General features: G+C 28.6%; 2 protein-coding genes across 4 annotated transcripts in view; one reads left to right on the top strand and one right to left on the bottom strand.

Moving 5' to 3' along the window:
• adprh (ADP-ribosylarginine hydrolase) overlaps window positions 1–13,376 on the top strand; it is a 307,627-nt gene that overhangs the window by 35,139 nt on the left and 259,112 nt on the right. For all 3 annotated transcript variants that reach the window (XM_079852062.1, XM_079852064.1, XM_079852063.1), the window contains exon 2: window positions 1,027–1,135. In XM_079852062.1, coding sequence (XP_079708188.1) covers window positions 1,027–1,135 — 109 coding nt within the window. The remainder of the gene's footprint in view (window positions 1–1,026; window positions 1,136–13,376) is intronic.
• The window catches only part of LOC307147363 (uncharacterized protein), a 149,102-nt gene that overhangs the window by 96,794 nt on the left and 38,932 nt on the right, over window positions 1–13,376 (bottom strand). The window lies entirely within an intron of this gene.

The raw sequence follows: 13,376 nt of genomic DNA, 5'->3' as shown, positions 1-13,376 counted from the left end.
CATAAAAACTATATGACTTACCTTTCATGCAGGATGCAGCAGCAGCTCCTGTGTTGACTGTCTGTCACTGGACCGTTAAAATTTGAACCGTCGCTGCAGAAACCGCAGGCTATTTAACCCAACAGTCGGGTTATTTCTAGAAATTACCCAACGATTTTAAAAACGACCCAATATTTTTGGAAAATAACCCAACATATTGACCCAATATGTGTAACCCAACGGTTGGGTTACACAAATAACCCAACGTTTTTTACTGTGTACTTACCCTCATGTTGTTCCAACCGCGTAAGACCTTCGTTCATCTTCGGAACACAAATTAAGATATTTTTGATTAAATCTGAGAGCTGATCACTTCTCCATAGGCTGCTAGGTGACCGAAACTTGCTGGCCCAGAAAAGTTATTAAAGAGATCGTTAATATAGTCCAAGTGACTACAGTGGCTCAATCTTAAGTTTATCAAGCGACGAGAATACTTTTTGTGCGCAAAAACAAACAAAAATAACGACTTTATTCCACTATTCATTTCCTTCTCTCTGGGCCTCGTAGTGTTTTTGCGCAGCGCGTCTGTGTTGCACGTCAACACGCATCACACACATGACCAGCTTCGGCCAATTGTGAGCCTACGTGGTGACGTGTAACACAGACGCGCGACGCAAAAACACTACGTGAACCAACTAGAGGCCCAGAGAGAAGGAAATGAATAGTGGAATAAAGTCGTTATTTTTGTTTGTTTTTGCGCACAAAAAGTATTCTCGTCGCTTGATAAACTTAAGATTGAGCCACTGTAGTCACTTGGACTATATTAACGATCTCTTTAATAACTTTTCTGGGCCAGCAAGTTTCGGTCACCTAGAAGTGATCACCTAGTGATCAGCTCTCAGATTTCATCAAAAATATCTTAATTTATGTTCCGAAGATGAACGAAGGTCTTACGGGGTTGGAACAACATGAGGGTGAGTAATTACTGACAGAATTTTCATTTTTGGGTGAACTAACCCTTTAATGTATGAATGAATGTTCTTTCAGTACTGCAGATCATTACACAGCTGGCATGCTGCTCAGCGGTGCAGGAGATGCTTTGGGTTACAGAAATCAGCTGTGGGAATACAACCATTCTGGCCCTGCCATCCACCAGGTCAGACATATACCAATTCTGCTGTTGTGCTAATGAGACATTAACATTTTGGTCACACTTTATATTAGGTGTCTTTACCATGTACTTTCATAAAAAAAATGTTAGGTACAACTTACTAATTGTGTTCATGTTGTATTTTCAAACACTTTTTCTGTGGTTGAGGTAGGATATGGGTAAAGGTAGGGACAGGTGTATTTGTTGAGGTATAAGGGAAGGGACAACAGTGTAATTATATATGTAATTACAGAAATTAATTACATATACATTTAAAATACTTGCATGTAATTACATAAGTACAATGTAAAATCGTATGTACAAGTGTATTTGGTGGCACTAATTTAAAGTGTCCTTGTACTTATTCCTGTAGTAATAACAGTAAGTTATGCATAATTACATGCAACTAAACCTAAACCAAACTCAAATCCTAACCCTACAGTAAGTATATGTAGTTAATTAATATTACTCCTGATACAAGGACACTTTAAAATAAAGTTCACCCAAGCATTCTTTCAAATTATTCATTTAAATAATAATTCTTTCCCTGCCATTGACGAAAATTTCCTTAATTTCTGAGACAACGCTTCCCCGCCATTGAAGGAAATTTCTGGCTTTCCGTGTTTCCACTGTTATACGGTAGGGTGCTCTATGACACATCTTCTGAAAGAGTACTGAATCTCCTGATCAAAAGACGTGAAGAAGAAGCAGAAACAATGAATAGCATATGTAAGCAGATACATATGTAAAATAACACAAACATTAAACAGCAAATCAAAACTAATGTTACCGAATGAAATGTCAACCCAGGACAAGCTATAGGACTGTGCAAGCTCTGGGGGTGTTGATGGACTCGGTCTACTCCATCTGTTTTGATCATCGTTCTGAATCCGATCTGGATGTAGTCTTCGACAAAAACGCATTTTTCTCAGCTTTTTTCTCAAAATGTTGCTTTTTTAATGAAACTTACCCACATTCAAGTGTTGATGAAACAGTATGGATTAAGCTAGAATAAAACAGATCTAATAAAACTTTCTTCAGTAATTTCACTTGTCGAAGAAAATTCCTAAAACTCAAAATCGTGAGCTTAGAATAAGGTTCTATCTCCGTTTAGGGTAGTTCTGAGATATTGAGCATCAAAGTTTTTACATCCCAGCTGGCAAAACTGTTATGTAGTATAATCTACTATTATAGCTCAACAAGACCATCACCCTACAGGTACTTTGAGGATAGAATATAAAAATCCTGGCACATTTGGAAATGGGATTTTTTAAGATGGCCCAAATGGAGAAAGAACCTTATAATTCTGAGAGCTCTGATTCTATTTGGAATTATAAGGTTCTATCTCCACTTTTACAAATAAAACCCCACATTTCAAAGAATAAATATATATAACCATTGATTTTAATCAATTTATATATTTATAATACAAGCACACAGCTTGTAGTATATAATATAATATATAATAGTATAGTATACATCAAAGCCAAGCAAGTTTGTAAGAAAAAAATGTTATTTTTATTTTCAAAGAACATGGACATGGAAAAATTACAGCTAAACAAAAAATGTTTTCTTCACATACTACACCCCACTCCTCTGTACTGTAAAAACATTTAGGAAGTATCTTACATACATTAAAAACGGTTCATTTAGTAGATTAAAACATACAAAATATTGTGTAACATCATGAAAGTTATGTTTTCATCCCTTTCCACCCCCACTCCCTCTGTGCTCTGAAACATTTTAAAAAATGAAAGATGGATTATTTAGAAAGAAAGATAGATTAGTTAGAAAGATGGATTAGTTAGAAAGATGGATTAGTTAGAAAGAAAGAAAGAAAGAAAGAAAGAAAGAAAGAAAGAAAGGATTAGTTAGAAATAAAGATATATTAGAAAGAAAGAGAGAAAGACAGATAGATTAGTTAGAAAGATAGATTAGTTAGAAAGAAAGAAAGAAAGAAAGAAAGAAAGAAAGATGGATTAGTTAGAAAGAAAGAAAGAAAGAAAGAAAGAAAGAAAGAAAGATGGATTAGTTAGAAAGAAAGAAAGAAAGATGGATTAGTTAGAAAGAAAGAAAGAAAGAAAGAAAGAAAGAAAGAAAGAAAGAAAGATGGATTAGTTAGAAAGAAAGAAAGAAAGAAAGAAAGAAAGATGGATTAGTTAGAAAGAAAGAAAGAAAGAAAGAAAGAAAGAAAGAAAGATGGATGGATTAGTTAGAAAGAAAGAAAGAAAGAAAGAAAGAAAGAAAGAAAGAAAGAAAGATGGATTAGTTAGAAAGAAAGAAAGAAAGAAAGATGGATTAGTTAGAAAGAAAGAAAGATGGATTAGTTAGAAAGAAAGAAAGAAAGAAGGATTAGTTAGAAAGAAAGAAAGAAAGAAAGAAAGAAAGATTAGTTAAAAAGAAATAAAGAAAGAAATAAATAAATAAAGAAAGAAAGAAAGATGGATTAGTTAGAAAGAAAGAAAGAAAGAAAGAAAGATGGATTAGTTAGAAAGAAAGAAAGAAGGATTAGTAAGAAAGAAAGAAAGAAAGAAAGAAAGAAAGGATTAGTAAGAAAGAAAGAAAGATGGATTAGTTAGAAAGAAAGAAAGAAAGAAAGAAAGATGGATTAGTTAGAAAGAAAGAAAGAAAGATGGATTAGTTAGAAAGAAAGAAAGAAAGAAAGAAAGAAAGAAAGAAAGATGGATGGATTAGTTAGAAAGAAAGAAAGAAAGAAAGAAAGAAAGAAAGAAAGATGGATTAGTTAGAAAGAAAGAAAGAAAGAAAGATGGATTAGTTAGAAAGAAAGAAAGATGGATTAGTTAGAAAGAAAGAAAGAAAGAAGGATTAGTTAGAAAGAAAGAAAGAAAGAAAGAAAGAAAGAAAGAAAGATTAGTTAAAAAGAAATAAAGAAAGAAATAAATAAAGAAAGAAAGAAAGAAAGATGGATTAGTTAGAAAGAAAGAAAGAAAGAAAGAAAGAAAGAAAGAAAGAAAGATGGATTAGTTAGAAAGAAAGAAAGAAGGATTAGTAAGAAAGAAAGAAAGAAAGAAAGAAAGAAAGAAAGAAAGAAAGAAAGATGGATTAGTTAGAAAGAAAGAAAGAAAGAAAGAAAGATGGATTAGTTAGAAAGAAAGAAAGATGGATTAGTTAGAAAGAAAGAAAGAAAGAAGGATTAGTTAGAAAGAAAGAAAGAAAGAAAGAAAGAAAGATTAGTTAAAAAGAAATAAAGAAAGAAATAAATAAAGAAAGAAAGAAAGAAAGATGGATTAGTTAGAAAGAAAGAAAGAAAGAAAGAAAGAAAGAAAGATGGATTAGTTAGAAAGAAAGAAAGAAGGATTAGTAAGAAAGAAAGAAAGAAAGAAAGAAAGAAAGAAAGAAAGAAAGATGGATTAGTTAGAAAGAAAGAAAGAAAGATGGATTAGTTAGAAAGAAAGAAAGAAAGAAAGAAAGAAAGAAAGAAAGATGGATGGATTAGTTAGAAAGAAAGAAAGAAAGAAAGAAAGAAAGAAAGATGGATTAGTTAGAAAGAAAGAAAGAAAGAAAGATGGATTAGTTAGAAAGAAAGAAAGATGGATTAGTTAGAAAGAAAGAAAGAAAGAAGGATTAGTTAGAAAGAAAGAAAGAAAGAAAGAAAGAAAGAAAGATTAGTTAAAAAGAAATAAAGAAATAAATAAATAAAGAAAGAAAGAAAGAAAGATGGATTAGTTAGAAAGAAAGAAAGAAAGAAAGAAAGATGGATTAGTTAGAAAGAAAGAAAGAAGGATTAGTAAGAAAGAAAGAAAGAAAGAAAGAAAGAAAGAAAGGATTAGTAAGAAAGAAAGAAAGAAAGAAAGAAAGAAAGATGGATTAGTTAGAAAGAAAGAAAGAAAGATGGATTAGTTAGAAAGAAAGAAAGAAAGAAAGAAAGAAAGAAAGAAAGAAAGAAAGATGGATGGATTAGTTAGAAAGAAAGAAAGAAAGATGGATTAGTTAGAAAGAAAGAAAGAAAGAAAGATGGATTAGTTAGAAAGAAAGAAAGAAAGAAAGAAAGAAAGAAAGAAAGAAAGATGGATTAGTTAGAAAGAAATAAAGAAAGAAAGAAAGAAAGAAAGAAAGAAGGATTAGTTAGAAAGAAAGAAAGAAAGATGGATTAGTTAGAAAGAAAGAAAGAAAGAAAGAAAGAAAGAAAGAAGGATTAGTTAGAAAGAAAGAAAGAAAGAAAGAAAGAAAGAAAGAAAGAAAGAAAGAAAGATGGATTAGTTAGAAAGAAAGAAAGAAAGAAAGAAAGATGGATTAGTTAGAAAGAAAGAAAGAAAGAAAGAAAGAAAGATGGATGGATTAGTTAGAAAGAAAGAAAGAAAGAAAGAAAGAAAGATGGATTAGTTAGAAAGAAAGAAAGAAAGAAAGAAAGAAAGATGGATTAGTTAGAAAGAAAGAAAGAAAGAAAGATGGATTAGTTAGAAAGAAAGAAAGATGGATTAGTTAGAAAGATAGAAAGAAAGAAAGAAAGAAAGAAAGAAAGAAAGAAAGATGGATTAGTTAGAAAGAAAGAAAGAAAGAAAGAAAGAAAGAAAGAAAGAAGGATTAATTAGAAAGAAAGAAAGAAAGAAGGATTAGTTAGAAAGAAAGAAAGAAAGAAAGAAAGAAAGAAAGATTAGTTAAAAAGAAATAAAGAAAGAAATAAATAAAGAAAGAAAGAAATAAAGAAATAAAGAAAGAAAGAAAGAAAGAAAGAAAGATGGATTAGTTAGAAAGAAAGAAAGAAAGAAAGAAAGAAGGATTAGTAAGAAAGAAAGAAAGAAAGAAAGAATGAAAGAAAGAAAGATGGATTAGTTAGAAAGAAAGAAAGAAAGAAAGAAAGAAAGAAAGAAAGAAAGATGGATTAGTTAGAAAGAAAGAAGGATTAGTAAGAAAGAAAGAAAGAAAGAAAGAAAGAAAGAAAGAAAGAAAGATGGATTAGTTAGAAAGAAAGAAAGAAAGAAAGAAAGAAAGAAAGAAAGATTAGTTAAAAAGAAATAAAGAAAGAAATAAATAAAGAAAGAAAGAAAGAAAGATGGATTAGTTAGAAAGAAAGAAAGAAAGATGGATTAGTTAGAAAGAAAGAAAGAAAGAAAGAAAGAAAGAAAGAAGGATTAGTAAGAAAGAAAGAAAGAAAGAAAGAAAGAAAGAAAGAAAGATGGATTAGTTAGAAAGAAAGAAAGAAAGAAAGAAAGAAAGATGGATTAGTTAGAAAGAAAGAAAGAAGGATTAGTAAGAAAGAAAGAAAGAAAGAAAGAAAGAAGGATTAGTAAGAAAGAAAGAAAGGATTAGTAAGAAAGAAAGAAAGAAAGATGGATTAGTTAGAAAGAAAGAAAGAAAGAAAGAAAGAAAGAAAGAAAGAAAGATGGATTAGTTAGAAAGAAAGAAAGAAGGATTAGTAAGAAAGAAAGAAAGAAAGAAAGAAAGAAAGGATTAGTAAGAAAGTAAGAAAGAAAGAAAGAAAGAAAGAAAGAAAGAAAGAAAGAAAGATGGATTAGTTAGAAAGAAAGAAAGAAAGAAAGAAAGAAAGAAAGAAAGAAAGAAAGAAAGATGGATGGATTAGTTAGAAAGAAAGAAAGAAAGAAAGATGGATTAGTTAGAAAGAAAGAAAGAAAGAAAGAAAGAAAGAAAGAAAGAAAGAAAGATGGATTAGAAAGAAAGAAAGAAAGAAAGAAAGAAAGAAAGAAAGAAAGAAAGATGGATTAGTTAGAAAGAAAGAAAGAAAGAAAGATGGATTAGTTAGAAAGAAAGAAAGATGGATTAGTTAGAAAGAAAGAAAGAAAGAAAGATGGATTAGTTAGAAAGAAAGAAAGAAAGATGGATTAGTTAGAAAGAAAGAAAGAAAGATGGATTAGTTAGAAAGAAAGAAAGAAAGAAAGAAAGAAAGAAAGAAAGAAAGATGGATTAGTTAGAAAGAAAGAAAGAAGGATTAGTTAGAAAGAAAGAAAGAAGGATTAGTTAGAAAGAAAGAAAGAAAGAAAGAAAGAAAGAAAGATGGATTAGTTAGAAAGAAAGAAAGAAAGAAATAAAGAAAGAAAGAAAGATGGATTAGTTAGAAAGAAAGAAAGAAAGAAAGAAAGAAGGATTAGTTAGAAAGAAAGAAAGAAAGATGGATTAGTTAGAAAGAAAGAAAGAAAGAAAGAAAGAAGGATAAGAAAGAAAGAAAGAAAGATGGATTAGTTAGAAAGAAAGAAAGAAAGAAAGAAAGAAAGATGGATTAGAAAGAAAGAAAGATGGATTAGTTAGAAAGAAAGAAAGAAAGAAAGATGGATTAGTTAGAAAGAAAGAAAGATGGATTAGTTAGAAAGAAAGAAAGAAAGATGGATTAGTTAGAAAGAAAGAAAGAAAGATGGATTAGTTAGAAAGAAAGAAAGAAAGATGGATTAGTTAGAAAGAAAGAAAGAAAGATGGATTAGTTAGAAAGAAAGAAAGAAAGAAAGAAAGAAAGAAAGAAAGAAAGAAAGAAAGATGGATTAGTTAGAAAGAAAGAAAGAAGGATTAGTTAGAAAGAAAGAAAGAAGGATTAGTTAGAAAGAAAGAAAGAAAGAAAGAAAGATGGATTAGTTAGAAAGAAAGAAAGAAATAAATAAAGAAAGAAAGAAAGATGGATTAGTTAGAAAGAAAGAAAGAAAGAAAGAAAGAAGGATTAGTTAGAAAGAAAGAAAGAAAGAAAGATGGATTAGTTAGAAAGAAAGAAAGAAAGAAAGAAAGAAGGATTAGTTAGAAAGAAAGAAAGAAAGAAAGAAGGATTAGTTAGAAAGAAAGAAAGATGGATTAGTTAGAAAGAAAGAAAGAAAGAAAGAAAGAAAGAAAGGATTAGTTAGAAAGAAAGAAAGAAAGAAAGGATTAGTTAGAAAGAAAGAAAGAAAGAAAGAAAGATGGATTAGTTAGAAAGAAAGAAAGAAAGAAAGAAAGAAAGAAAGGATTAGTTAGAAAGAAAGAAAGAAAGAAAGGATTAGTTAGAAAGAAAGAAAGAAAGAAAGAAAGATGGATTAGTTAGAAAGAAAGAAAGAAAGATGGATTAGTTAGAAAGAAAGAAAGAAAGAAAGAAAGGATTAGTTAGAAAGAAAGAAAGAAAGAAGGATTAGTTAGAAAGAAAGAAAGAAAGAAAGAAAGATGGATTAGTTAGAAAGAAACAAAGAAAGAAAGAAAGAAGGATTAGTTAGAAAGAAAGAAGAAAGAAAGAAAGAAAGAAAGAAAGAAAGAGATGGATTAGTTAGAAAGAAAGAAAGAAGGATTAGTTAGAAAGAAAGAAAGAAAGAAAGATGGATTAGAAAGAAAGATGGATTAGTTAGAAAGAAAGAAAGAAAGAAAGATGGATTAGTTAGAAAGAAAGAAAGAAAGAAAGAAAGAAAGAAAGAAAGATGGATTAGAAAGAAAGATGGATTAGTTAGAAAGAAAGAAAGAAAGAAAGATGGATTAGTTAGAAAGAAAGAAAGAAAGAAAGAAAGATGGATTAGTTAGAAAGAAAGAAAGAAAGAAAGAAAGAAAGATGGATTAGTTAGAAAGAAAGAAAGAAAGAAAGAAAGAAAGATGGATTAGTTAGAAAGAAAGAAAGAAAGGAAGAAAGAAAGATGGATTAGTTAGAAAGAAAGAAAGAAAGAAAGAAGGATTAGTTAGAAAGAAAGAAAGATAGATGGATTAGTTAGAAAGAAAGAAAGAAAGAAAGAAAGATGGATTAGAAAGAAAGATGGATTAGTTAGAAAGAAAGAAAGAAGGATTAGAAAGAAAGAAAGAAAGAAAGAAAGAAAGATGGATTAGTTAGAAAGAAAGATGGATTAGAAAGAAAGAAAGAAAGAAAGAAAGAAAGAAAGAAGGATTAGTTAGAAAGAAAGAAAGAAAGATGGATTAGTTAGAAAGAAAGAAAGAAAGAAAGAAAGATGGATTAGTTAGAAAGAAAGAAAGAAAGAAAGAAAGAAAGAAAGAAAGAAAGAAAGAAGGATTAGTTAGAAAGAAAGAAAGAAAGAAAGAAAGAAAGAAAGATGGATTAGTTAGAAAGAAAGAAAGAAGGATTAGTTAGAAAGAAAGAAAGAAAGAAAGATGGATTAGTTAGAAAGAAAGATGGATTAGTTAGAAAGAAAGAAAGAAAGATGGATTAGTTAGAAAGAAAGATGGATTAGTTAGAAAGAAAGAAAGATGGATTAGTTAGAAAGAAAGAAAGAAAGAAAGAAAGAAAGAAAGAAAGAAAGAAAGAAGGATTAGTTAGAAAGAAAGAAAGAAAGAAGGATTAGTTAGAAAGAAAGATGGATTAGTTAGAAAGAAAGATGGATTAGTTAGAAAGAAAGAAAGATGGATTAGTTAGAAAGAAAGAAAGAAAGAAAGAAAGAAAGAAAGAAAGAAAGAAAGAAAGAAAGAAAGAAGGATTAGTTAGAAAGAAAGAAAGAAAGAAAGAAAGAAAGAAAGAAAGAAAGAAGGATTAGTTAGAAAGAAAGAAAGAAAGAAAGAAAGAAAGAAAGAAAGAAAGAAAGAAAGAAAGAAAGAAGGATTAGTTAGAAAGAAAGAAAGAAAGAAGGATTAGTTAGAAAGAAAGATGGATTAGTTAGAAAGAAAGAAAGATGGATTAGTTAGAAAGAAAGAAAGAAAGAAAGAAAGAAAGAAGGATTAGTTAGAAAGAAAGAAAGAAAGAAAGAAAGAAAGAAAGATGGATTAGAAAGAAAGATGGATTAGTTAGAAAGAAAGAAAGAAAGAAAGATGGATTAGTTAGAAAGAAAGAAAGAAAGAAAGAAAGAAAGAAAGAAAGATGGATTAGTAAGAAAGAAAGAAAGAAAGAAAGAAAGAAAGAAAGAAAGAAAGAAGGATTAGTTAGAAAGAAAGAAAGAAAGAAAGAAAGGATTAGTTAGAAAGAAAGAAAGAAAGAAAGAAAGAAAGAAAGAAGGATTAGTTAGAAAGAAAGAAAGAAAGAAGGATTAGTTAGAAAGAAAGAAAGAAAGAAAGAAAGAAAGAAAGAAAGAAAGAAGGATTAGTTAGAAAGAAAGAAAGAAAGAAGGATTAGTTAGAAAGAAAGAAAGAAAGAAAGAAAGAAAGAAAGAAAGATGGATTAGAAAGAAAGATGGATTAGTTAGAAAGAAAGAAAGAAAGAAAGATGGATTAGTTAGAAAGAAAGAAAGAAAGAAAGAAAGAAAGAAAGAAAGAAAGAAAGAAAGATGGATTAGTAAGAAAGAAAGAAAGAAAGAAAGAAATAAAGAAAGAAGGATTAGTTAGAAAGAAAGAAAGAAAGAAAGAAAGAAAGAAAGAAGGATTAGTTAGAAAGAAAGAAAGATGGATTAGTAAGAAAGAAAGAAAGAAAGAAAGAAAGGATTAGTTAGAAAGAAAGATGGATTAGAAAGAAAGAAATAAAGAAAGAAGGATTAGTTAGAAAGAAAGAAAGAAAGAAAGAAAGATGGATTAGTTAGAAAGAAAGAAAGATTAGAAAGAAAGAAAGAAAGATTAGAAAGAAAGAAAGAAAGAAGGATTAGTTAGAAAGAAAGAAAGAAAGAAAGAAAGATGGATTAGTTAGAAAGAAAGAAAGAAAGAAAGAAAGAAAGATGGATTAGTTAGAAAGAAAGAAAGAAAGAAAGAAAGAAAGAAAGAAAGAAAGAAAGGATTAGTTAGAAAGAAAGAAAGAAAGAAAGATGGATTAGTTAGAAAGAAAGATGGATTAGTTAGAAAGAAAGAAAGAAAGATGGATTAGTTAGAAAGAAAGATGGATTAGTTAGAAAGAAAGAAAGAAAGAAGGATTAGTTAGAAAGAAAGAAAGAAAGAAAGAAAGAAAGAAAGAGATGGATTAGTTAGAAAGAAAGAAAGAAAGAAAGAAAGATGGATTAGTAAGAAAGAAAGAAAGAAAGGAGGATTAGTTAGAAAGAAAGAAAGAAAGAAAGAAAGAAAGAAAGAAAGATGGATTAGTTAGAAAGAAAGAAAGATGGATTAGTTAGAAAGAAAGAAAGAAAGAAGGATTAGTTAGAAAGAAAGATGGATTAGAAAGAAAGAAAGAAAGAAAGAAAGAAAGAAGGATTAGTTAGAAAGAAAGAAAGAAAGATGGATTAGTTAGAAAGAAAGAAAGAAAGAAGGATTAGTTAGAAAGAAAGAAAGAAAGATGGATTAGTTAGAAAGAAAGAAAGAAAGAAAGAAAGAAAGAAAGGATTAGTTAGAAAGAAAGAAAGAAAGAAAGATTAGTAAGAAAGAAAGAAAGAAAGAGAGATGGATTAGTAAGAAAGAAAGAAAGAAAGAAAGAAAGAAAGAAGGATTAGTTAGAAAGAAAGAAAGAAAGATGGATTAGTTAGAAAGAAAGAAAGATGGATTAGAAAGAAAGAAAGAAAGAAAGAAAGAAAGAAGGATTAGTTAGAAAGAAAGAAAGAAAGATGGATTAGTTAGAAAGAAAGAAAGAAAGAAAGAAAGGATTAGTTAGAAAGAAAGAAAGATGGATTAGTTAGAAAGAAATAAAGAAATAAAGAAAGAAAGAAAGAAAGAAGGATTAGTTAGAAAGAAAGAAAGAAGGGAGGATTAGTTAGAAAGAAAGAAAGATGGATTAGTAAGAAATAAAGAAATAAAGAAGGGAGGATTAGTTAGAAAGAAAGAAAGATGGATTAGTAAGAAATAAAGAAATAAAGAAAGAAAGAAAGATGGATTAGTTAGAAAGAAAGAAAGAAAGGAGGATTAGAAAGAAAGAAAGAAAGATGGATTAGTTAGAAAGAAAGAAAGAAAGAAAGAAAGAAAGAAAGAAAGAAAGAAAGAAAGAAAGAAAGAAAGAAAGAAAGATTAGTTAGAAAGAAAGAAAGAAATAAAGAAAGATGGATTAGAAAGAAAGAAAGAAAGAAAGAAAGAAAGAAAGAAAGAAATATGGATTAGTTAGAAAGAAAGAAAGAAAGAAAGAAAGAAGGATTAGTTAGAAAGAAAGAAAAAGAAAGATGGATTAGTTAGAAAGAAAGAAAGAAAGAAAGAAAGAAAGAAAGAAAGAAAGAAAGAAAGAAAGATGGATGGATTAGTTAGAAAGAAAGAAAGAAAGAAAGAAAGAAAGAAAGAAAGAAAGAAAGATGGATTAGTTAGAAAGAAAGAAAGAAAGAAAGAAAGAAAGAAAGAAAGAAAGAAAGAAAGAAAGAAAGAAAGAAAGATGGATGGATTAGTTAGAAAGAAAGAAAGAAAGATGGATTAGTTAGAAAGAAAGAAAGATGGATTAGTTAGAAAGAAAGAAAGAAAGAAAGAAAGAAAGAAAGAAAGATGGATGGATTAGTTAGAAAGAAAGAAAGAAAGAAGGATTAGTTAGAAAGAAAGATGGATTAGTTAGAAAGAAAGAAAGAAAGAAAGAAAGAAAGAAAGAAAGAAAGATGGATTAGTTAGAAAGAAAGAAAGAAAGAAAGATGGATTAGTTAGAAAGAAAGAAAGAAAGAAAGAAAGATGGATTAGTTAGAAAGAAAGAAAGATGGATCAGTTAGAAAGAAAGAAAGAAAGAAAGAAAGATGGATTAGTTAGAAAGAAAGAAAGAAAGAAAGAAAGAAAGGATTAATTAGAAAGAAAGAAAGAAAGAAGGATTAGTTAAAAAGAAAGAAAGAAAGAAGGATTAGTTAGAAAGAAAGAAAGAAAGAAAGAAAGAAAGAAAGAAAGAAAAGAAAGAAAGAAAGAAAGAAAGAAGAAAGAAAGATGATTAGTTAGAAAGAAAGAAAGAAAGAAAGAAAGAAAGAAATAAAGAAAGAAAGAAAGAAAGAAAGAAAGAAAGATGGATTAGTTAGAAAGAAAGAAAGAAATAAAGAAAGAAAGAAAGAAAGAAAGAAAGAAAGATGGATTAGTTAGAAAGAAAGAAAGAAAGAAAGAAAGAAAGAAAGAAAGAAAGATGGATTAGTTAGAAAGAAAGAAAGAAGGATTAGTAAGAAAGAAAGAAAGAAAGAAAGAAAGAAAGAAAGAAAGGATTAGTAAGAAAGAAAGAAAGAAAGAAAGAAAGAAAGAAAGAAGAAAGAAAGAAAGATGGATTAGTTAGAAAGAAAGAAAGAAAGAAGGATTAGTAAGAAAGAAAGAAAGAAAGAAAGAAAGAAAGAAAGAAAGAAAGAAAGAAAGAAAGGATTAGTAGAAAGAAAGAAAGAAAGAAAGAAAGAAAGAAAGAAAGAAAGAAAGAAAGAAAGAAATAAAGAAAGAAAGAAAGGATTAGTAAGAAAGAAAGAAAGAAAGAAAGAAAGAAAGAAAGAAAGAAAGATGGATTAGTTAGAAAGAAAGAAAGAAAGAAGGATTAGTAAGAAAGAAAGAAAGAAAGAAAGAAAGAAAGAAAGATGGATTAGTTAGAAAGAAAGAAGAAAGATTGATT

This window comes from Squalius cephalus (assembly GCF_949319135.1).
Source record: "Squalius cephalus genome assembly, chromosome: 19".
In the NCBI taxonomy this organism is placed as follows: Eukaryota; Metazoa; Chordata; class Actinopteri; order Cypriniformes; family Leuciscidae; genus Squalius; species Squalius cephalus.
The sequence above is the reverse complement of the archived record's forward strand: the minus strand, read 5'-3'. Positions and strand labels throughout refer to the sequence as shown.